The 25,518-nt window shown below is 39.3% G+C and overlaps 1 protein-coding gene across 3 annotated transcripts in view; it reads left to right on the forward strand.

The window, feature by feature from the left end:
* The window catches only part of LOC137258330 (kinesin-like protein KIFC3), a 76,830-nt gene that overhangs the window by 41,541 nt on the left and 9,771 nt on the right, over positions 1–25,518 (forward strand). For all 3 annotated transcript variants that reach the window (XM_067795966.1, XM_067795968.1, XM_067795967.1), the window contains 11 exons: positions 6,004–6,104; positions 10,087–10,279; positions 12,791–13,083; positions 19,181–19,336; positions 20,868–21,071; positions 21,988–22,173; positions 23,137–23,415; positions 23,613–23,724; positions 23,906–24,081; positions 24,289–24,393; positions 24,961–25,091. In XM_067795966.1, coding sequence (XP_067652067.1) covers positions 6,004–6,104; positions 10,087–10,279; positions 12,791–13,083; positions 19,181–19,336; positions 20,868–21,071; positions 21,988–22,173; positions 23,137–23,415; positions 23,613–23,724; positions 23,906–24,081; positions 24,289–24,393; positions 24,961–25,091 — 1,936 coding nt within the window. The remainder of the gene's footprint in view (positions 1–6,003; positions 6,105–10,086; positions 10,280–12,790; positions 13,084–19,180; positions 19,337–20,867; positions 21,072–21,987; positions 22,174–23,136; positions 23,416–23,612; positions 23,725–23,905; positions 24,082–24,288; positions 24,394–24,960; positions 25,092–25,518) is intronic.

Here is a 25,518-nt window from a genome sequence, read left to right on the forward strand (position 1 = left end):
GCTCATTTCTGGAATCCCGCCTACCATGACATTGCTAGAAAACTGCTAAGTATACGAGAAAACATGCTTCCAAGGTTTTGATAGACAATGTAAGACCGGTAGGGGGAGGGGAATCCTGATGATTTTACATCGTCTAACAAAACAGAGGACAAGTATTTTTTACAGTGGGTTCACTGCACATGTCAAACTGCTGAGGACATGTTTATTATAAACAAGACTAATTATGACAGTGAAATTTTGCCTTTTCTTAAAAAATTAGGTTGGTAGTTGGCACCATTTTTCCAATAATTCCTGCCATGTTTCACCTGCTCCTCAAGCACCTGTTTAGTGGGTGAATGTAACTCATTCTTTACTATGTGACATAATTATACATATATGTGTACATCCAGTTATCAGACATGGAAGAAACTGACATGATTCATTGTACACACACACAAGTCAACACACTGCGATGTGCAACAGCCGTTTGTTCAACAAACAACGGCAACATATATCTCTTGAAAACCCATCACTGACTCATCGGCTGACACCAAACTGTACTCAGACTTTCATACGAGTTTTTTGTCCCCGCAGTGCAGGTAATGCATGGAATGTTTAAAAGCCAATTCAGTCCTGGCACACCCAAACTGCATGTGAAGAAAAGGAAGATAAATGTTAAATGAAGATCCTTCCAGTGTAAAGGTGATGTTGATTCTTTATTCATTGGTGTGGAATAGGCCTGCTTCCTATTGACAGAATAAGTCCTGGTGTTACTGAGACACATGGACACTCTGTGCTTATAGTAATCCTTATACCAAGCAAAATAAAAATAACCTCTGGCCTGCAAGCCCATGCTAGTAATAATCAAGTCAGGACAGTGAAACTCCTATCACTGGCCTGACAGTCAACTGAGTGAGTGTGAGTGAGTTTAGTTTTACGCCGCACTCAGCAATATTCCAGCTATATGGCAGCGGTCTGTAAATAATCGAGTCTGGACCAGACAATCCAGTGATCAACAACATGAGCATCGATCTGCGCAATTGGGAACCGATGACATGTGTCAACCAAGTCAGCGAGCCTGACCACCCGATCCCGTTAGTCGCCTCTTACGACAAGCTGAGTTGCCTTTTATGGCAAGCATGGGTTGCTGAAGGCCTATTCTACCCCGGGACCTTCACGGGTCTGACAGTCAACTGAATTTTCATGGGGTCATTTTGTAACTGTGTCACTCTTTCCGATTGTTGTGCTGGTTATAAGACACTTTTAAATCACCCAAGATTATGGCTTGATAAAAATGTCAATCATATTAGTAGCTTAATGATGAAACCCATGTCATGCCGACAATATCTTATTCTCATCTATTTTTGAAATATATTTCTTCATTTCTTCATTCAAATTTCAGGCTAGTGAATTATTGTGTGAGCAAGTAACTTTCAGGCATAGCTAGCCCATCTGGCTAATAAAAAATTTGGAACCTATCTTGCACACAGTTTGTGAAAGGCGACCATGACTTAAATGATACCTGAATCATAGTGAATGCTCTCAATACCAATCACTAGATTGTCTGGTCCAGATTCAGTTTTACTACACAACTTTTGCTAAGGGCCACACCCATGGGAAAAGATGTCAGCTTTATTACAAGCATAGTTCAATATTGCTGAAGACAATTAGATGCCCTACTCTGAGAGTTTTTTCGTGCGTGCATGCATGCGCGCGTCCATGCATGCGCGCACACCCTCAATCATTTCAATGGCACTTTGTATTATTAATGTCAACTCCCCTGGGTCAAATATAATACCCTACATATTGAACATTTTTATGTTTTCTTCATGATATTTAATTCGTATCATCACAATAATACTCTTTACTGCTGACAGTATAAATATGAAAAAATCATAACTTTTTTAAAGTAACATTTTTGAAAGATATGGTCCATATTCTTGATCATGTTTTTTGTGCAGCCCTTGGATCTATCGAAAAGTGGGATGAATTATTATTTTCTTTGTTAAGTGTGAAGATGTTTTTGCGATCTGGGAAGTGGGTTTAACCAAGAGATTGAAATCAGTGGAAGTATTGTGCTTGATGATTACGTTATGTCTGTGTTGTCGTCCACCTGCTGACGCAGAACGAAACAAACTGTATTCTACTGCTATGACTGAGTTGTTTCATTGTGCAGTGTGTAATGTTTTTATGTTGTTGTGGTGTGGCATGAATACTGACATATTCCTTCCCACCTGTTGCATTTGGCAATAGCAACAAGCACCTGCTCTGAGTTCTGTATACTACTGTCTACATCTGTCGGGATGTGAGATGCTTGACTGGCTTGTGGTTAAACCATTTGTCATGAATCTTGGTTTGGATTGCTCACAGGCGTGGCGTGTGCTCATTCCTGGTGTTTCCCATCAATATACACTATTGGAATATTGTAAACTGTAGCATTTACTTGAAGACCTTGGTGCTGTTGTGCAAAGCAATCTTGGTGCTAAGACGACTGTAACTCTCATACCTTAACTTAGACTTGAAGGAGTCTTAGCACTAAGGTTGTCTTGTACATCAGAACCCAGAGGCTCTTTTTATGAAGCAACCTTTACTAAGCTTTACAATAACTCCCATTCTTTAACTCTGCACTAAGGTTACCTTAGTGACTTAATATCACCTTAGTGCTTTATGAAAGGAGGCCCAGATCTTTACAAGTGCTTGGCCTTTGTTTAAGAAGGAGGCCTTGACCAACATAAACACTTCATCTCCAGAAATATATCAATTTTAAAGATGCATAACTGTGTAGAAATTGGAGAGTAGCTTCATTAAGGAGTGAAAGTCTAATCCAAGATAAAGGAAAATCTAAACTTTGTTCAATCTGTGCTTTTGCATGACAGTTGTTGGTGTTGGTCAGAAGGGAATCTAATATGATTTAGGGACTTTGAGACAGACTTCCCTTTTCCAAGTTGTAATTGTGTTGGGACTTTCAAGAAAAGGGACATTTTGTGAAGGTAAAGTCCTTTTAATGCAAATTTAATATGAGTAATCATTAATAGTAATGGACCCACTCCTCAGCAGGATGGCTGTTAACCCATGATCTGGCCAGGACATGTGTTATATTTATGGATATTGGGCTGTAGCAGTTCAAAAGTGTTTCAAATAGCCAAAGTGTCGGTCGCTGAACCCTCACAAACACAGCTGACCCTCGCTGTCTTCTGAAGCAGGGCCTTGAGTTGTTTTCATACTTAGTGGTGACCCTGGTTATTATGTTGCTCAAAGGATGTTCAGGATCATGTTTTTCATTCTTATTTCTATTGTGAATCTGTCATGCAGGAAGAAATGAAGGACCTAGATTTTTCAAATCACTATACATACTCAGTCAGGCCATGACATTGTAACTACAGTATGGTTCAAAATTATTGAGAATAGCTAAAGCATTTCATATTATTAAACGAGAACAAATCAGATAAAATTGAATGTATTGTGAAAGTGAACTGACCTTTTCATGTTGTGTAGGTAACAATTTGATATTTTATCAAGTCTCCTTGAGCTTCACGGCACAGTCTAAGACGGGTAGGCATACTTCCTATCAGAGAGGTTGGTGTCTCGTGAGTTATGCTGTCCCAGTATCGGCCCACTTCTCTCTTCATGTCTTCAATTTTTGTCAACCCCTTTTGATTCACACATTCCTTCATCATCCCCCAAATGTTCTCAATGGGATTTAAGTCAGGACTATTTGCAGGAAATGGTAATGCTGTCACATTTTTCTCCTGAAACCACTGCTTGGCATGTTTTGCGGTGTGTTTAGGATCATTATCTTGCTGCAAAATCCAGTCATTTCCATAAAACACATGTGCACTTGGAAGGAGAAAATTATCTAATATGTTAGTGTAGCGTTGACTTGTCAGATTTCCCTCAAACACACACAGCGGGGTCGTTCCTAATAAGGATATCCCTCCCCATACATGAAACTTTGGGCTGTATTTAGGTCGTCGATACAACGGTGCTGACGCAGACTTTGTCCATATTTTCACATTATTGGGATATACCCATATTGAGCTTTCATCAGTAAAGATCACATTTTCCCAGTCAAAGTTTTCATGTGCCAAACACCACTCAACACGCCTGTCTTTATGTTCTTGTTTCATGAGAGGAGAAAGAATTCCAGTCTTTTTCTCCCATCTAAGATCAATCAAATTTCTTCTAACTGTAGATTTTGATACAACTGTTGATCCCCTTTCTATCATTTCATACCTGATGTTGGAGATGCTTGCCCTTTGCTTTTTAGACGCTAAAATTCCCAGCCGGACGCGATCTGAGAAGTCCAATTTTCTGGGTCTCCCTGCTCCTTTCTGGTGCCCAAAATCCTTTCCCTCTTTAAAATTCTTCCTAATCCTATACACAGTAGAAAGAGGAGTTCCTGTTCTCTCTGCCAATGTATTTACATCATCAATTCCTTGATTACACAACTCAAAAGTCAACCTTCTTTTATCTTCAGCAGACATTGTTGACAGTGCTGAGGAAAATGAAGTCTGCTACAAATTCAGGGGAGGTAACTCTAATTGTACTATACTCAGTAGGCCAAGATGAGTTACCTCCCTTATACCATTACTTAGTTTTAAGTATCAGTGAATCAGTTGAGGTGTTAGGATAGCTCAAAGTAAGAAGAAAAATTCTCAATAATTATGAACCAGACTATACATCTACAGTCCTTAGCATCTTTTCAGCTGTGTACATGTTTAAATCTGTTTGAAGTTCTTAAGCAGTGCATCTGGAATTTGTTTTGGATTTTGACACCAATCACTTCTTAGCTGTCATAAATTTGTGCAATCCAGTTACGTGTTATTTATCATAATAAAACCGTCATCATGTACTTTACATACCCAACATTGTTGCTATGTTGAAAAATGTTCATTTCAACAAACCCTGCAAGTGGACATTTTGTTTAGACAAATTAGGTGAGAAGTAGAAATGTAATTTAAAGCTAATGCTCAACCTTTTGAGAAAACTAAGGTGATTTTGTAGGGATCTGCATGGCACAGTGGAGTTAAACTAAAACTGGCTGCTTGTCGGAGTTTGATTCCCAGATTATGACACTTTTTAAAATTTTTCATTACCCTCCTACACTACTAAGGTTAAATATCACTATGTGCAAATGCTCTTTTTTTTCTTCCAATTTGCGCATACTGTGTCAGTGGCTGACTCAAGTCAATATAACAGGGTTTATAGCTATACATAAGATAAGAAGGTTGTTGTGTAAATACATGAAGAAATATGCGGTCTATAGATACAGTATAACCTATTTTATAGGGTTTTTTTGCTTCAAGTATCAGTTATAACATATTTGTTCTCTTTAAATGTTAGTATGTTTTTTTTTCAGCAGTTGAATGATTCTGCAATTCAAATTGTTAGCTACTGCTTTCGGATACCAAATGATTAATTCTGTGATCGTAAGAAAGTTTTAGTTTAAGTATTCCCCCTCATCTGTATAGAACTATATTTAGTAGTTGAAGACTTGATCAATAATCTGTGGATCTAATTGTACTCTCACTCACCTAACCTCTGAGGTAAGGTTGACCTTAATTGAGCAAAGCATGTCTTTGAAACCTATTGCTATTTAATGTTTGAAACCAATAGGTGTGAATATTTTAACACATGATAGCATTCTGGCCTGTTCTCCCTCTGTTTTAATCACTGATTCCGGCCAATGCTATGTCATACTTGCTGGACCATCAGAGATTCAGCAGATAAAGAAGACTAATGAGCTCCTTTGCAAAAGAATTAATAAATTTCCTATTTCCCATGTTCAAATTCATTAAATCTTTGATTATTCACCTATTGATTAAGGTTTTCCAAAGCTTTGAGTGCTTTAATTGACTTGTAGAGTTGCTTCCCTTGTCCAGACAGGACATGCTCATCACAGGTTCAGTGCTTGGTCTGATGCAATAGTGATATTGGTGTTTCACCTGCATCACAAAGACTGTCTGTCCATGTTGACTTGACAAAGTGGGATACAACTAAAACTCCATACATTTGTCTCCCCAGCCTCCGTGTCAAGTCCGTGTTCACTGGCCGAATACCACAGTCTGCAGAAGGAACTTGATGAACGAAACAAGCAACGCGATGACCTTCTGCTACAGGTCAAGGTAGGTCGCACAAATATATTACAATGTGGATTGAGTGGTCACAGAAGCTGGTGATAGCACCTGGAACTTAATGACAATCTGCAACTGCAACTGTATCAAAGTCATGATGTTGGAATGTGGATCGAGTTGTTGCAGTGGCTGGTGATAGCGCCTGGAACTTAAGGACAATCTGCAACTACAACTATATCAAAATCATGATGTTGGAATGTGGATCGAGTTGTTGCAGTGGCTGGTGATAGCGCCTGGAATTAGTGACAGTCAATGGAGTACTGCAACTATAATTCTTGTACAGTATGCTGGAATAAAGGTGTATATAGGAAAAGCTATGTTATCACAACCTACCAAGTTCCAGTGTTCATGGGGCAGTGGGGTAGCCTAGTGATTAAAGCTCTGCTGGCTGTAGTGAAGACCCGAGTGCAATTCCCATGTGAGTACAAAATGTAAAGCTCCTTTCTGATGTCCCACACCATGATGTTGCTGGAATATTGATAAAGGTGGTGTAAAACTAAAAGTTGAGAGGGAGAGTCTTGCAACATCTATGCGGGTCAAGAGTGTCAATCTTTAGGGATCTTTGACTTATCATGCTGTCTTAAAGCAAACATATAGCTAAATCAGAAAGTGACTTGTTTTGAATGTAAAAAAAACCCAAGAAGTAATTGATGAAAGTTTTAAAACACAAGGTTTCCATTTTAAAGGAACACTCATCCCCCATCCCAATTCCAACCTCGAGCCCCTTCCAAAGTACTATGCACTCACTCACACACCTCGGCCTACCCACATATACCACTTTCGCTGCTCACATTTTTTAAAAGTCCGATTGACGCCTACGTGCAACTTAAAATCAATGATGAGCAGTTTGCCTGTGTTGTTTAATCTGCAGGGGGTGGGTTGTTTACTTCTGAAGATTAAATCTTTAGAATCTATGCCAGATGTCAGCAAGGTATCACAGCTACTTGAAATGAGTCATCGGATTTGTAATATTGGTTTTTTGGGGGGCGTTTTTTAAAACAGTAAACAAGGAACATATAATGTGAACACTCAGTTAGATAGCGTCATCCTTATAAGGTTGTACAATCTCTGTGTGGTGTTTACCAAATGTTGAAATGCTTGAAACATCAAGCAGTTTAGCTCTGAAATTTTACTGTACAAATCACTACTTTGATATTGCCTGAATATTGCTAAAAGCAACATAAAAACCAACTCACTAACTTGCTCACTATACAAACCAACACAATACACGATTACTTCAAAACAGCTAGAAACTTGCATCTTCACACATACATCTTATATTTGAAAACAAATGCTTGGAGGTTTGGGACCTGATCTTTTTGAACATTAGTCTCTATGCCTTAACAAAAAACCCTTAAACCCGTAACCCTTAAACAAAAACAGCAAAAAAATCTCAAGCACGTCTATAATACACTGTTTCTTATAGTGTAGATAGTTTCTCATAGAAAGACATTCCTGATTTGGGCTTCTTTCTATTTTATAACTACAGGCATGAAAAAAGATTATTTAAAATGTTTATCTTAAGAGAATATATATTTTTTTTGATGATAGTCTATCTCAGTGAACAGTGCAAAACAGTTAATTGTCATCAAAACAGTACTGTAAATACAACTACCAGTGAACTATTATTTGATGCAAACTTTGAAAGGTACTGTATTTTGAAAAAAATAGAACTTGTTCTTCTTTGTTCCTCTTTTTGTATTCTTGACATCTGTCACGAAGCAGTCACACATGATCACACATGATCACACATGTTTTCCTTGAGCTTGACATGGTACACTCCACTTAACTCTGTATTCTTCCCCACACAATGTATTGTATTGACAGGCTACCAGGATGGTAATTGCAGATACAGGGATTCACACAGAAGCTTGCGTTTCTTTGTCCTCCTCAACAATCCCCCATTCACTTCAGTGCACGTGTCCTCTATAGTACTTGAAGCTGCTCATCATTCCAGGAAACTGTATCTATATTAGAGACTAAGGATATGGACACATTCCCTTCTATACTTACCGGTAGCTACATGTTGACAACCTTGGGGCAAAAAGTATCAATATTTTACAGATCTAGGATAAACGTACATATATCTCCTATTCTAACTGGTAGCTGCTTATCTTTTAGTATTGTGGCAAACTAACAAGAGTCTGGAGGCATATATGAACATCCCATTAACCAATAGTTTTTTAAATTCAAAGGGATGAAGCATTGTCATGTTGCTATTTTAATGGTCAAGACACAGTCAGATTTAAAATCAAGTCCTGTATGTGCATTCTCTTCCCACAAAGGTTACTCCTATCTTCGTACGTAACCTTTGTTCTAACATGGCCCTTTCATGGTGCGAGTGTTCAAGACTCGCGATTGGAGGTATTCAGATTTAGTTGTGCAATCAGAGATGTTCTTTCAGGAGTGATCATTCGGAAAATCTCGGTAATTTCCGAATGCATCGGGAAACCTTGCCGCTACCAGTTTTTGTTTCTACAAACACATCCTGGCGATTGATTCCTGCACTCTCTATTGCCAGTTTCTGATTTTCAGTTAAACATGAAATACCGGATCTTTCCTTCACATGTTAATGAACCAACTCCATGGGGGCCGCCATATTGGAGCTAAGTCTATTTATCGCGTGTTCTAATTGGACAGTAACAAGGGAGATAATTCCTGTTGCGAATTTTTTGCCTCAAGTGGATTTCTCAATGACCGGGAAATATGGCCACTCTAGAACAGAGGTTACGTAGGAAGACATGACAGGAGTAATGTCTGTGGGAAGAGAATGTGTATGTGGGGAAGGGTTGGTTTTAGGAGATGGTGGGAGCTCTTGCCTAATAGGCCTATCACAACCCTCCCCCATGATAAAACACCATTCACAAAGGAAGTATCAATAGAAACTGTCAGTACTATATTCAGATGACATTCAGAATTGTCTAGCATGGTATAGACTCAAACCCTCATTTGTAAAGTTCAGCTTCTTCAAGTAACCCTAAAGTCAAAGACCTGTATTTGATTCCCCTCATGGGTAAAATGTATGAATTTCAACTCTGGTGCCTGTCACTGAAATATTTCAAAACGCAGTGTAAATCCATTTTGGATCCTTAAAGTACAAACTGTATCTGTATCTGTAGGATGTTTCCTAATGAAAGTGTAAGGGGAGTGAGTGAGTGAGTGAGTGAGTTCAGTTTTACGCCGCTTTTTAGCAATATTGCAGCAATATCACGACGGGGACACCAGAAAATGGGCTTCACACATTGCACCCATATGGGAAATCGAACCCGGGTCTTCGGCGTGATGAGCGAACGCTTTAACCATTAGGCTACCCCACTGCCCCGTGTAAGGGGAAAACAAATGTGATATCAGCAATTCCTCCCTTGAAATTGCATCTATTAATCCAGAGTTTGAATATAATTTTCAATATTCCAAATAACTCTGAATTGCTCATTGTTCACACATACCCCACATGTATTCACAGGCAAACAAATAAAGAATTTTTCAAATGTCTCTTTACAAAATGTTAGGGGAAATGCATGTAAATCATATCCATGGAAAATATTACACATACCAACTAATTAATGTGATTACTCAATTAAATTTTAGAAAGTGGTCAAATGTAACCAATGTTATGTTGAGATTACACTTTCTTAGTAATCGCCAACACACACAGTCAGCTGTCTAACCCAGGTGTGTGCAGGCAGTTAGGTGCTTCACTCTAAAGGTGAGGGTTCAAATCCCTAATGGACACAACCCAAGAATCTGTACTCTAAACCCAGTGTGTGCAGGCAATTGGGTGCCTGACTGAAGATGTGGGTTCGAATCCCTAATGTGAATCTGTACTTTACAAAGAAAGTCTAATCTCGAATATAACATGTGATACCAAATATGTGTTTGTACGTTATGATAGATGAGTCTGTCATGGTTGGTTGTTTATTTGTGTTGTTCGGTTGTGTATTTGTATTTTGAATGCAATCTTGCTGTTTTGCAGACCTTGACAGACAAGAACAAACAGTATCGGTCAACATTAAGTAAAGAAGAAACCAGCAAGAAACAACAACTGGGAATTCTACGAAAAACTCACCAGACCCAGCTGGAAGAAAAAGATGACCTAATTCAAACCCTCAAAGAACTGTTGGAGGAACACGAGAGTAGGATAGAACAAATAGGAAGAGATGTTCATAGTGAGTGCCCTGTCCATATTACACAGGTTTCTATAAGTTATGTCATGTAACCAATGGTGATTCCAGTCTTGAATCGGTCATTAGGAACTTATGGTTGTAACAAGCAGGGTGAATTACACACACTTGCATGGTCATTGCTCATTGCTACACAGGATTCTATGTGTTACATGACCCATATCACAATACCAGGTTAAAAACAGATACACAGTAGACTGTTTCCCTGTCACTTATGAATACTTACACGTGATTGTAGTCAGTACTTTCAACCAACAAGTATTCAGTTCAACAAGAAGAAAGCCATTGAGATTTCTGATCAATGACTGCTCAGATTACACTGATTCAATGTCAGTCAGCAAGTACTATCAACTGGACATTTGCTACTGCAGATTTTCTCTCAATCCCTGAACCACATTTGTGTCCATTCCACCCAGCCTTCCCTACTATGGAAAAGCTGTAAATGGTACAAGGGTAGGTTGTCAGGTTCTGAATCTCCTACTTCACTGGGACTCCTCAATTTAATATGAGTTATTTGTGGCTATCCAAGTTATGTATTTTCAGTGACCAATTGTAAATGTAACTGCTTCAGTTTCAGGCACTAGTTTATACTACAGTATAAATTGACAGCACTGTAAATAAACATACACAGGCAAATCTTTACAGTATCCTGATAGATAAAAAAAATGCTGAAAAAGAATTTAAAACTTGGCCTTATTTCATTTCTTGATTTAAATTAGACATTTGCCTTCTACACCTGCCATTGGCTGAATGAATTGATGGGTGGTGGAGGAACATTGGGCACACTAAGCCTTGCTGTGTTGATGGTGTAAATATAGTGGTCTATTGTGTATCCTGTGATATTGACCAGAGGTGTGACGATACAGAAAATTCACGATACGATATGTGATATCTTGGAATGATACGATACGATGCGATACACATCACGATATGCTATCTTCAGTTATTTTCTTTAGAAACGTTTATTTTCATATCAAGTAACAGTGTAAATATTGACATAACCATCAATTTCTAGTGACAATTAAAGGTCACATGCAACGTAAAACACAACTTTGCAGATTCTGATACCTTTCGGTATGCACTTACCGAAACAAATCATAAAAAATGCTAATTCAACCTATAAAGTTGAAAAAAAACGCGACGAAAAAAAAGCCCGCGAAATCAGAGTTCAAACGTTTCACTAAATTCCCCCCAGCGCTGGGGGGAAAACTGGTTTCAATAGCTGTGCTGCGCTGCGTCCATAACGCATGCGCAGTGAATAGGTTCGCGGAGCTTGAAACAGTATGCATGGCCAGCGTTGTGTACACAAACAAGTACATAATCTACTCGTTACGTAAAATACCTTGTTGATTGTGGTAAGCAGTCTCTGTCACAGAGAAAGCTCAGTGTCTGGTTTATTCACACCTATATGTCTGCCTGCCTGTCTGCTAAAGACAACATGCAATACACAGCTTCAATCATTGACCACGTGCAATTTGAACTTAACACCTATCAGACTATACGACATAAAGAAAATAAGATGATTTATGACTCGTGCACCCGAGTCCCGTGTCTGCCACATTATGTAACTAGACACGTGTGATACACATGACATGTTTTTATGTCTGTGGGTTGCAAACAAACTACATTCATTTTTTTCGGATGACTGGATCTGACGGAAACTGGTGCAAACTCTTGTCAGCTTCAAGTCCTGCTTTGTACTGGGACGAACGGCAGTTTCTAGTTCACCATCTCTGCTGAGATAATTTTTGATTGGATCGAACGAAAATTCAGAGAACATGTATTTTCCAAACCCAACATCTCTATATACATTCTTCATGGATAACGACTTCTTTTAGTGTATATGATTTTGTTTGACAACAGTATATGAATCCATACTGAAACGACGCATCAAGTACACAAAAAGAAGTTGTTATCCATAAAGAATCTCACTTTCTTGTGACTGGTTATACTTCTAACATGCCCATCAAACAGATCATCTTTCTGTACACACAATGAACCCTCAGCATATCAGCAAATGAAACAGCCAATCGGAAGCCGTCGTTACACTTGAGTGCATATCCAACCGCTATGACTGGGTTCGGTCTCCCGAGGGCTTCGTTTCGGGGGAAGTAAGCCCAAGTACAAAATATTGCACTTTTGAATCGCGATTGTACGCTTATAATTTTGTTTATTTGTTTTTTTAAAAGCAGCAATGTATATTATATGTCATGAATAAGTGATAAATGTGTTTTAATTATGTTTGATTTTTTGGTTGCATGTGACCTTTAACAATTTTGAGGTCAAAGATACATATCACAATACGAAAAAAAGTATTAATATATTTATCATTCGATAAAGTATCACAATTATCAATACTACGATATATCGTCACAGCTCTGATATTGACTGACCACCATGCATGTAAATTTGTTGCTTAATTTGTTGCAGTTGTCAGTTATTCCCATGTAACTAACATTGCTCTGTCCTTCAACACCTGTATTACACATCTTGCAGGTAACATCACAGCACAGACAACCTCCACCCACCCCTCCATCAATGGCACAGACACAGCCTCCACCTCAGTCTCTGCTCCAGCCTCCAAACTGGTCGAGAAGCTGGCCAGCCTCCAGGATGACAAGCTCGAGCTGACCAAGGAGCTGGTGACCTTGCGCTCTGAGACTGAGCTGCACGAGCTGCAACAGAATGAAACCATCCAGAACCTCCAGCAACTCAACGCCAAGCTGGAAAAGGAAAACGCCCAGCTTCATGACCAGGTTGCCAAACATCACTGTGGCAGTGACTTCGATGTAGGTCCATAGTATTTACTTTTCATCTAAATGTGCAGAAGGAGTGGTAATCAGTCATAAAGATATCGTCCCACCCCTCCTGAAAAGTCTACTCATCATACTTGCTTGGTTCAACATAGCTACTATTCTCAGACAAATGAACATACTGCTCAAAGTTTGATCACTTCTGAAACCTCCGCTCATGTAGTTCAACATAGCTGCTAGTCTCAGACAAATGAACATACTGCTCAAAGTTTGATCACTTCTGAAACCTCCACTCATGTGGTTCAACATAACTGCTAGTCTCAGACAAGTGAAACATACTGCTCAAAGTTTGCTCACTTCTGAAACGATATGACGAAACTGAAAAGATATATTAACTTGAACACAATATTAACCCCATTTTAAATCACACCATTATGGTTTAATACCAGCCATATCAATCTATAGATATGTTGTATTTAAAACTGTGAAATCCAAAGATGCTGCACAAGTCTCCAAGTAGCAAACATGGACTAGAAATGGTTGTACTAGTGAAATATTGCTCACAGATTGAGGTATAACAGATTTCCTGACTTTATTGCAACAAAATGAACATTAACTCAACCCAGGCCGTTACGATACTGGTTACACAACCAATAGAACAAAGCAGTGCTGTGAAGGTGTTATATGTCTCCTGCTGTGTTCACACATCAATCTCACAGTGCCACTTTTACTAAGAATTTATTGATTAAACGTTCAATAAGTGATTTTCATTACTCCATGGCTCTCTCCTTATAGGTATTGTTTGTATTCGGGGAAACGCCAGAATCAATATAAACTGTTAACCTTGAGGTTCCACCTACAACCCACAAGACATTTATAATTCACGTAGTTTATTTTCACATCTCAAACGTACTAGGGATAACAGAATAGAGCTGTTTGGCTGCTGAGGAAGTTATGGTATAACTATGAATGCATTATATAGACGATACTATATGAGTGTCCATGTCGTACTATGTTTACAACACGAGTGCCTTAAATGTTGGTATTTCCCGAGCGAGAGATTTATTTGTCATTATTCCAATAATATGAGGAAAGTGATATGTTTTGTGTTCCTTAAAATTTCCTTCAGTTGACATCTATGTATTTTCCCATAGATTTTGTGTTTCACGTTAAATGTCATTCAAGGACATAGTTGAATGTTCTCGTTCATCTCTACATCAGTGAGGTCACTTTGTGTGACAGTTGTAGTTTTGCTTTAGGGCAAGAAATGGATGTATGCATTCTCCACTGCCACGAATGATGTTTAGAATTCATTACCCAGTATCAAATTATTATATATTTTGTAAGGTGGACTGAAATATTTATGTTTCATTTTTATTTGCTATTTTGCATTTTATGACCACCCCAGAATTATAATTTGAGGTCGTATAGTTCAAGTATGGTACATGATGAATCCTTTGAAATGGCAGCCCACTCACATTCTGTAGATGTGCTATGTATATCCTGTTGAGACTTTCAGTTACTGGGATACTGGTATGAAAAGAACTTAACACTTCACCTTAGGGGAACCACATAAGTTGAGTGAGTAGCGATGTGTACAAGACTTAGGTGGAGGTCCTGTGTGGGTAAATCAATTTTTCATTGATATCTGTCTTTGAGATGATATATTGAGGAATAGTCTTGATATATGAGTCAGATATTTTTTGAAGATGAAGGTCAAGATATGAAGAGCAGTTGAATGTTTGTTATTAAACCATTAGCGCAGTTTCTGATTGTGCTGACAAAAAGGTGCTGTGATCAAGTTTTTGACAAAGATATTTTTAATTCTTGTCAAGATTTCTTTATCATAAAAAGAAGTATTGTACATTGCGCCAATGGGATAGCCTTCTTGAGGTTTACCCACAGAAACATTGTGTGAGACTGAGTCTTGATATCCTTTGCTGCCATATTGATGATACACCAAGCAGTGTTGAGCCAAATGCACTCAGTGAGTAAGTATGTCACTCTGTTATAGGCTGCTGTGCTCATTGTTAAGAGTTTGAGGCAGAAAGGTTGGCCTGACCCATCACACCTCTCTTTGTGTCCGCCTACACCCCGTCGCTCATCTCCTGACAGACATTACCAGACCTGTCTGATCAATACCAAGGTTCATTACCTGTTGCTAGAAGCCGAGACTTCAGACATACCCACAGCATTGCATAGGTAGAGCCATGGCAATCAATAACCATGGCTGGAACCATGTCAATATCCATGACTTGAATGAGTGAGTGAGTTGGGTTTTATGCTGTTATAGGAAATATTGTAGCAGTATCACAGCAGGAGACACCAGAAACCAGCTTCACTCAGTGTCTCATAAATGAAATTGAGCCCAAGGCTTCAGTGTGAAGAGCGAATTCTGTAACCGCCTGACTACCCCACGTCTCCATGACTGGAGCTATGTTGGGTTTCGTAATCATGGCTGGACCCATGTGTTCATCAATGCTAAACCACATCTGCATAAAAAATCATAGGACCATGTCAACATAAATCGTCACTGCTAAAGCCATATCAACATCAATGGACACAGCTAGAACCATATCAAATTCAATGGTCAAAGCTAGAACCAAATCACCCTCTGTGGTCAGAGCTAGAACCATATTACCATCACTCGTCACAGCTAGAGACATATTGGCATTAATGGTCACAGCTAGAATCATATCACCATCAATGGTCACAGTTTGAACCATATCAACATCAGTGGTCAAGACTAGAAGCAAATCACCAGTGGTCACAGCTAGAACCAAATCCACTCCAATGGTTGCAGATAGAACCATCTTGGAATCAATGGTCACAGCTAGAACCATATCATATCAGTGGTCAGAGCTAGAACCATATCATATCAGTGGTCAGAGCTAGAACCATATCATCATCAATGGTCAGAGCTAGAACCATATGTCAGTGGTCAGAGCTAGAACCATATCATCAATGGTGACAGCTAGAACCATATCATATCAGTGGTCAGAGCTAGAACCATATCATGTCAGTGGTCACAGCTAGAACCATATCATATCAGTGGTCAGAGCTAAAACCAAATCCACTCCAATGGTTGCAGATAGAACCATCTTGGAATCAATGGTCAGAGCTAGAACCATATCATATCAGTGGTCACAGATAGAACCATATCATATCAGTGGTCACAGCTAGAACCATATCATATCAGTGGTCACAGCTAGAACCATATCATATCAGTGGTCAGAGCTAGAACCATATCATCATCAATGGTCAGAGCTAGAACCATATGTCAGTGGTCAGAGCTAGAACCATATCATCATCAATGGTCAGAGCTAGAACCATATGTCAGTGGTCAGAGCTAGAACCATATCATATCAGTGGTCAGAGCTAGAACCATATCATATCAGTGGTCAGAGCTAGAACCACATCATATCAGTGGTCAGAGCTAGAACCATAAGATATCAGTGGTCAGAGCTAGAACCATATCATATCAGTGGTCAAAGCTAGAACCATATCATCATCAATGGTCAGAGCTAGAACCATATGTCAGTGGTCAGAGCTAGAACCATATCATCATCAATGGTCAGAGCTAGAACCATATGTCAGTGGTCAGAGCTAGAACCATATCATATCAGTGGTCAGAGCTAGAACCATATCATATCAGTGGTCAGAGCTAGAACCATAAGATATCAGTGGTCAGAGCTAGAACCATATCATATCAGTGGTCAAAGCTAGAACCATATCATCATCAATGGTCAGAGCTAGAACCATATCATATCAGTGGTCAGAGCTAGAACCATATCATCATCAATGGTCAGAGCTAGAACCATATGTCAGTGGTCAGAGCTAGAACCATATCATATCAGTGGTCAGAGCTAGAACCATATCATATCAGTGGTCAGAGCTAGAACCATAAGATATCAGTGGTCACAGATAGAACCATATCATATCAGTGGTCAGAGCTAGAACCATAAGATATCAGTGGTCAGAGCTAGAACCATATCATATCAGTGGTCAGAGCTAGAACCATATCATATCAGTGGTCAGAGCTAGAACCATGTTGGCAGGGAATATTTTTTTCTTATTCTTCAAAAATTATGACTGGCAAAACCTGCAATACTGGTCAGTATTAAGATGAAAATCAGTGGTCGTATCTGATATTAAATCATGCTGTTGATTATGTGACTGGGTTGCAGTGTCAGGGTGTGAAGAGAAGACATGTAGAGGATTCAGTTTATGCCTTGAGTAGTTTATGTTGATGTGCGAAAGCCGTTTTTGGACATGGGTACAATCCTATTAAATTTGACGGCTTCATGTAGTGCAGACACACACTGTTACAGGTGTTGCAGTCAACACTGCTATTTTGTTAACTTTGGACATTGCCCCCAGACTTTCGTCACAACATAAATATCCCCTTTTTATTACTAGTACCTATAAATATCTACATATTTATATCCCTTGTGAGCCTATGGATTGTAACGGTTACTATACATTGATAACACATGTGACATGACACATTTCATCCGGCAAGAATATTTCCCTGCGCAGTTTATTAAATTCATCCCATTTAGCTCCCACAATGCATAAACATGTTACATTTGTATTAAGAATGGAACACCAAGGTATGACATAGCATGTATGTTGTCTTTTGCTTAAGCGAAAGATCATTGCTCAGAATATATGTTTATATGCCAGATCATATTCTTAAATGTTCACTAGTTACCAAAACATGCATACTGTGATTGTCCCAGGATCAAATGATCTGATGGCTACACTTCATGCCACAGTTACTATTAAGGGGCACATGTGAATCATCTTAACATTTCTTTGCTGGGTTGCATGCTTGCCATAAAAGGCGACTAAGCTTGTCGTAAGAAGCGACTAACAGGATCGGGTGGTCAGGCTCGCTGACATGGCTGACGCATGTCATCGGTTCACAATTGCGCAGATCGATGCTCATGTTGTTGATCACTGGATTGTCTGGTCCAGACTCGATTATTTACAGACCGCCACCATATAGCTGGAATATTGCTGAGTGCGGTGTAAAACTAAACTCACTCACTCACTCACTCACTCACTCACTCACTTTCCTGGGTTGCCTCCCTTAGTCATGCCAGAATATTGTGATTCAAATTTTGAATCACACATTCGCCCTATAATTGATTTGGGTGTTTCATCACTTCCCTTGTGCTTGTTAATTATGTAATAGTGTTAAGGGCCTTACAGAGATACAATCACATCATTTCACATGTGGAAGTAATTTGTGATTTCCTATTTCCAGAAATAATGGCTCCAACAAAATATTCCAGATTTCAAACACTAAAAAAGTCTTAAGCATAATTATTGTATTGGAAAATAATAACGTTATCGAGCGTTTGCCTCAAATCAATCTTTCCCTGTGACCTGTAATAGATGTGAGACTATATCACATCACATTAGAATACTGTGATATTATGATGCAGTGGATCACGTTGAACACATTCAGGAAAACAAAACCATGTGGTTAGCAGAATGTGGAAAAACAAAAGAATCAAATGGTTCTATTGAAAATTTGGCATGCTTAATATTGAATGTACCAATTCCAATGACACACCTTTTAAAATACAGGTTTAGAGAAACAGACAGTTATGTAGAAAATTATCCATAGAGTGTGATGAAACCAGTGTGTGAAAGTTCAAATCAAACGTTGAGCCGATAAATGTCCAGAGTCGCTGGGGGAACTTTTGTTAGATATATCACTCTATTCTACTTGTTAATTCATAATACACTTTTAAATCATGCAAGATGATTTTATTTTACCTTTTTCTAATGTTTTGCTTAGTGTCTACATTCAAATTCTGGTCCTAGATTTTCAAAGCTCTCTTAGTGCTAAGATAGTCATAAGTGCCATGCAATAACATTAACTTATGACTGTCTTAGCGGTAAGAGAGCTTCGACAATGTATGCCCTGGGCTAGTAAGTTATTTCCTGGGCTAGTAGCTGCAGGCATAGACATTCAGAATGGCTTGCAATATTTGGAAACTATTTCGCACACTGGATCAGGTTGGGACATTTTCAGGAATTAAATGACATTTAGTGATATTTTTCACTATGACATACTTGTCACAGTTTTTCAATAACTGCTGCATTGTGCACCTTGCAGTCTTCCATCACGGGGCTGTGCACCACAGACACAGAGAAACAGCTGGAGAAGGTGCAAGCGGAAAACAACCAACTCACCAAGCAGATCAGTGGACTCCGCAAACTCTCCGCCCGACCATCATCCATCGCATTCAACACCGACAACACACAGATTCAAGTAAGTAAAGACTTCTTACCTGTAACAAAAGATGTAGAGTTTTGTGGATACTCTTCATCATGTATGCCATTAGTTGTTGCCAGGACTCGAATCTACAAATTGCTTTGATATGATATTCATATGATGATGATAATGAAGTTTTGTGTAGGTCCTAAGACCTCAGCCATGTTGTGAATCAGTACCCTGCATCCTAACTGTCTTAAAGTGTTTTGTAATCCTGTGATGGTCATACACCTAAGATAAAATGTGTTTTTTTTTCCTCTTATCCCCTATTTGTTTTGCCAATATCATTTTTTATAAAATGTCAAGGAAGGTATTGGATATGTATGTTTTTTCACGATGCAAAAAAATCTGTGAAAGGTGTCTAGGCTTAACAGTTGTGTGGATTGTAGGTCAAGGGAGATAACTTTAGCAAAATTTTTAAGTTCAGTTTATAGATGAAAAAGGTTTTGTTCAATTTATTCATCATCATGACTTCTTTAATTTCATTTTTGTTTTCTTAATCGCCAGTGGAAGATGACACTGAAATGTAATAATTGTATGGCAATGTTACAATAGTGCAGTGCCACTAGACATGTCATAATGGTTACAAATATGACATCATAATGATATCTCTCTTGTAGACCTCTCTCGACTCATGGAAAACTGACATGAAAGTCATCACAGTATTGGCAGTTTTCATCAATTTATGTTTCTTGAGTAATAAACAGAATACTAAACTCACTTCCATGAAATACCATTTTTATTAAACTTGTGAAAGATTGTGATTGATATTAAATATCAAAGAAAGTACCGAATATGCAAATGATTTGAATTTAGAAATTGCATGACTAGTTGTATGGCTGATGTTTGAAAAACAACTTTTTCATAAAGTGTAGTTCAAGCAAGTTTTAGCTGGAAGCAAGGGTAGTGCATTGGTGTTAGATTCCACAGTTTGCTGAACATTACATCCCTTTGTCAAGCCAAGATAAGAATGTCATTGGTTGCAAACCGAGATTCAAAGAATTTTGGTATTTGTTTTGTTATTTCTGTACCAGGTATGTCAGTAACATGAATGTAGTAAATGTATTGTTTTCATTTTGACTGAAATATTTTCGCATTCATATTGATCATTTTTCTGGTTTCATTTTGAGAGGGATATTCTGTGGTTTATGGTCATCATATCCAAAGACATTGAGAGACTGCATTTGTGTTCAACTCCATATATCTGGAATATTGCTGAATGTGGCGTAAAACTGAACTCACTCAGTTTTGATAAACTGTCTGATGCTTGACATAAATGTCAGAAAACAAAGAACAGAGAGGTAACAATGCTACACTTTCAGTGATATCTGAAGGCTGGCATTGCCAAACTGGCTTTGTCCACACTAGTGCAAAATCAGTCTCATGTATACACAATCATGCTACATAAGTGCAACAATTACATTCACAAAGATAAGCCCCGTTACTCCTCACAAAATGTTCTAAATGTTCTGTAATGACAGGCTCACATTGCTATTAAATGATATACAATCTAATCTCTGTTTTATAGTTGCTGCAGGAAGAAAATGACACCCTCCGGACCGAAGTGTCTCTGCTGCAAGAGACACTGGATCAGAAAGAGGCTCAACAACGGGATACAGAGATCAAACATCGATCATCTCTCATGAAACTATCAACGGAAAGCCAGGCGTTGTCACGGCAACTGAGAGAGCTGAAGGCAGAAATGGTGGCGCTACAAGCACGGGAACCAGAGGTGAGTGTGAAATCGGCCAAATGGGTTGTAAGACATGGATGAAATGATAGGAAGATGATTGTAAGGTTTTCCCACACGTATAATGATTGCTCATGTTGTCAACCCCTGGTTTAACTGACCAGAATGATTGTCTCCAGCTCCCATGACATAGACTGCGATGGAAAATATCAGACTTGCTATTCTCGAAACGTTTGTAGCACGACAAACTTCATGAGCCCATTCTTAAGACATTGGCTACGATCAAAGTTAAGAATTCTTAGGGCAATGAATGTTACAAGAATATGGGTCCGGGGGCCCCTTTCACGAAGCACTATAGTGATCGTAAGTAACTATAGTTACCTTAGCCCAATGAATGGGCGTTAATGGTAACTTTAGTAAAGGTTGCTTCGTGAAAAGAGTCCCTGGACTTTATACAGCTGTGGCAAACCCATTTGTCCCACCTTCGTCAAGCAGCCGGCTCCTTGGTCTTATCATTCACCTGATCATGTGTTACCGAAATATCGGACTCACTACTATATGACTCAGCTCTGTGGTGTCTGAGTTTGGTATGCATAACAAACTGAGACATCTCAAGCACCTGCATGCACATTGTCATTCTTCGATGTGACACATATCTGATGTCTCATTCTGGAAATGCAGTTAGTTATCTTCTCTTCCCCCCCTCCCCCCACTTCCTGTACATACTCTGTCCATGTTACATGTTGGAAGAATTGCCCTTAAGGTCTTATGTTGTATTCTTTACCCGTTAACTGATTATTGTTATTTTTTGTATCATGTATGTATCTTATATCTTCTATTATTCTATTATTATTCTTCTACTATGTGCCTTGTATCTTCTGTTATGTATCTTGTATCTTCTGTTTCATGTCTTGTATCTCATATGTTACCTTCATTAAGCTCCACCTGCCTGCTACAGGTAATGCATCAAATTGAGCGTGTGCAAGTGGAGGTGGAGTCAGATACGTTGAAGCAGACGCTGCGAGACAAAGAGGACCACAACTCCCAGCTGCAGAACAAGGTGCAGCAACTGCAACAGCAGACAGTGGCACAGGGACAGGTGACAACAGAACTACGCCAGGAGAAGGAAGAGCTTCTACATCAGGTAAGGCTCTTGCAGATGTCTGAGTAACACCTGGTGTCATCACTGATTTTTATTGCTCCTTATGTAATGTTGACTATTATTTTACCTTGTCCACACAGCGAAATCTGGTGTTGATGTCCAATATTTGTTGTCTGTTAGAGGATATCCCAAGGAGGTACAGGTTAGAATTGTTTCCAGCAAGAAGTTTCGGCTGGTCAGGTTTACGTGGTTGACTGCATGTCATCATATTCCAGTAGTGCTTATTAATGCTCATGATGTCAATCATTGGTTTGTCTGGTCTGCTGTCATGGTGCTGAGTGCTTTGTTTAAGACCAAACAAAGAAATCCATAGAGAATGAGATTTCAACATGTTGAACCAGATGGGGATGAGGCATAATATTCTCTGTTTAATAAGCATACATTATCTAGCCCAGACTATCTGAAGATGTAAAACACATTACAGGTTTTCATCTATGTCTCAGTATGATACTACACCATTATCCTTGATTAAACGTCACAAATGCAAATCTTACCATAATTTGGGTGGCGAGGTAGCCCAATGGCTATATCCCTGCAATGTTTGAAGACCGTTCTTGTAGTTCTCTTTTCTGATACTACATCCAGGCTAAAAGAGTGAGTGAGTGAGTGAGTGAGTTTGTATTTACGCCACACTCAGCAATATTCCAGCTATATTGCAGCAGTATAGATAATCAAGTCTCAACCAGACAATCCAGTGATCACCAGCATGAGCATCGATCTGTGCAACTGGGAACCAATGACATGTGCCAACCAAGTCAGCAAGCCTGACCACCCGATCCCGTTAGTCGCCTCTTGCGACAAGCATAGGTGCCTTTTATGGCAGGCATGGGTTGCTGAAAGCCTATTCTACCCTGGACCTTCAAGGATCCCAGGCTAAAAAGCATTAATCTTAGAGCACTATGCGTAATATGTATGTTACTCTATCAAACCATTTCCCACTTCCAGCTTGCAAGTCACCAAAGTAAGAACCATGAGCTGCAAGTGTGTATGGAAGAGAGGCTCAGTGAGATGGAGGCAGAGAAGCAGCTCGCTGTCCAGACCGCCAGGGAAGAGACAGAGGCAGAGATGGCCAATCTCCGTGCCAAATGTCTCGGCATGTGTGAGAAGCTGGTAGCAGTGCAGTCTTCATTTGATGATGTGATGGTTGGATACATCCAGCTCCAAAAACTGACCAAACAGTTCCCGACAATGCTGACACAGACAGTTGCCCTGCTGAAGACGGAGGTGAGAAATTGGATCATTTCTGACTGGTTTTGTTTTGTGGCAGCAATGGTTGTGTGAGTGGAATGGATAATGTCCACTTTGGCAGTGGCTTCTCAGATTGAATAATACATTGTGACCCAGGAGCACCAGTATGTTTCCAAATCAGTGTTGGTTAAGTTGAAGTCAACTCATGTTTCTATGATGACGGTATGTTGCAGATGGTGAAGGCGATTGAGGCAGTGAGTGAGCACAACAAGGAGCTGGTCAAGAAGTACCATCGAGAGATGTCGCTACGGAAGAAATACCACAATGAGCTGGTTGAGCTCAAAGGTAGACCCAGTATTTTAGCTTGTATTCGTTGTAGTGGAACTCCAACTTAAAGTAAAATCCTGTTGCTTTTTTCTGAAATAAATAAGCTGTTGTTAATGACATCTAGAGATGTGTTTTAGTACAAGTCACACAATTGTTCTTGTACCACTTCATTACAATGACAACTTTATGTTCATGACAGGCAACATACGAGTGTTCTGCCGAGTACGACCCTGCATTAAGGAGGATGGACAACAGAGTAATGTTGTTGTCACATATGATCGTGACGATGATGGACTCGTCTACGTCGACAACAAAGGGAGGTGTCAGACATTTGAGGTGGATCGGGTATTCACCGACACCAGCACACAGATAGAGGTGAGACACGTAACTCATTATCATGCTTGAATTATGAGTCTTTAAACTTTGACTCCAGTTCCACATATGTCAACACTAGATTTTATTCTTCCCACAAAGGACAATACCGGATATGGTAACACAAGTAAACTGATCAAGCATTTCTGTGAGAGACAGGTCTCAAATACGATCCTATTATGTGTGATGTTGAGGTTGATGATGTTGTAGGTGTTTGAGGAGGTGAAGGCTCTGGTCACTAGCTGTATTGATGGCTTCAATGTCTGCATCTTCGCCTATGGTCAAACAGGATCTGGAAAGACATACACAATGGAGGTACTGTTTATATATTTGTTGTGAATACTGGCTGAAATTGGTCCCCAGTAACCTAAGTTTGTTGTGAACAAAAAAAAATTGTGTTATAATTTTGTTCTTATGAAAAAATTGCACTGTTCAGATTAAGGCAGCCTTACTTTATTTGTCATGGTGAATCTTGGTTGGAATTGGTCCCCTGTAACCTGGCCAGCCTGAAAATCTGTTGGTGCATGTCACTCAATTTGATGATTGCATGTCACTGTCACCCACTGTAAATCCCGCTCACAATATCAACCTCTGGATTATCTGGTCAAAACTCAACATTTTTTATGCTACATGTCATATAAAGTTAATATGTGGAAATTGGGCCATTAGTTTTGAAAATCAGAAAAAAAGTAATTGTCCAAGCCTAACTTCTCATTTCCTAGTACAAAAATCAAGCTACAGATGTTTTCCATGTTTCAAGTATGAATACTGTATGGCCATCCTGGGATTTGGTGTGAAAGTCTTTACTATCTGTCGATATGATCTTGCCCATGTTCATTTCATCAAAAAGTTGTTTAAATGCAATTGTTGGTTGATGTTCAGGGTCCCTCATCAAATCCAGGCATCAACCAGAGGGCGCTGCAGGAACTGTTCCGGGAGACAAGTGAGAAGGGGCGAGACTGGCAGTTTACCATCACTGTCAGTGTGGTTGAGATCTACAATGAGAACCTCAGGTTAGAGTTCTGTCCCTTGGGTATGCAAGGATCAGAGGCATGTTCAGAACCATGTGCGCCCATGCGGTTACCTCCCATGAGGTCTCGCATGGGTCCTGTACGGATGCGAACTCCTGGTTACATCAAACCATTCATAATCAAATTGTGTTATTCCTGGTGAACCTGAACACCTTTTCATCTTCTTGTTGGAGGTTACAGAAAGGGGCAAGTGGTGACGAATGACATTAAACATATATAAAACAAAATGTTACTGATGTCAACTTCCTCTTTATTGTTTACATAACATTTCTTGGCTATTCCTTGCCCCTTTGTCAGGATGCTAACCAGTTGGCGAGGCAGCTGTGAGGATGGTTCGCGGATACTCGTCCAAGCACAGACGTTCAGGGTCGAGCAGTCGCAGGTGTTCATGTGTGCTTGCGATTCTGAA

Source organism: Haliotis asinina, chromosome 12 (genome assembly GCF_037392515.1).
Source record: "Haliotis asinina isolate JCU_RB_2024 chromosome 12, JCU_Hal_asi_v2, whole genome shotgun sequence".
In the NCBI taxonomy this organism is placed as follows: domain Eukaryota; kingdom Metazoa; phylum Mollusca; class Gastropoda; order Lepetellida; family Haliotidae; genus Haliotis; species Haliotis asinina.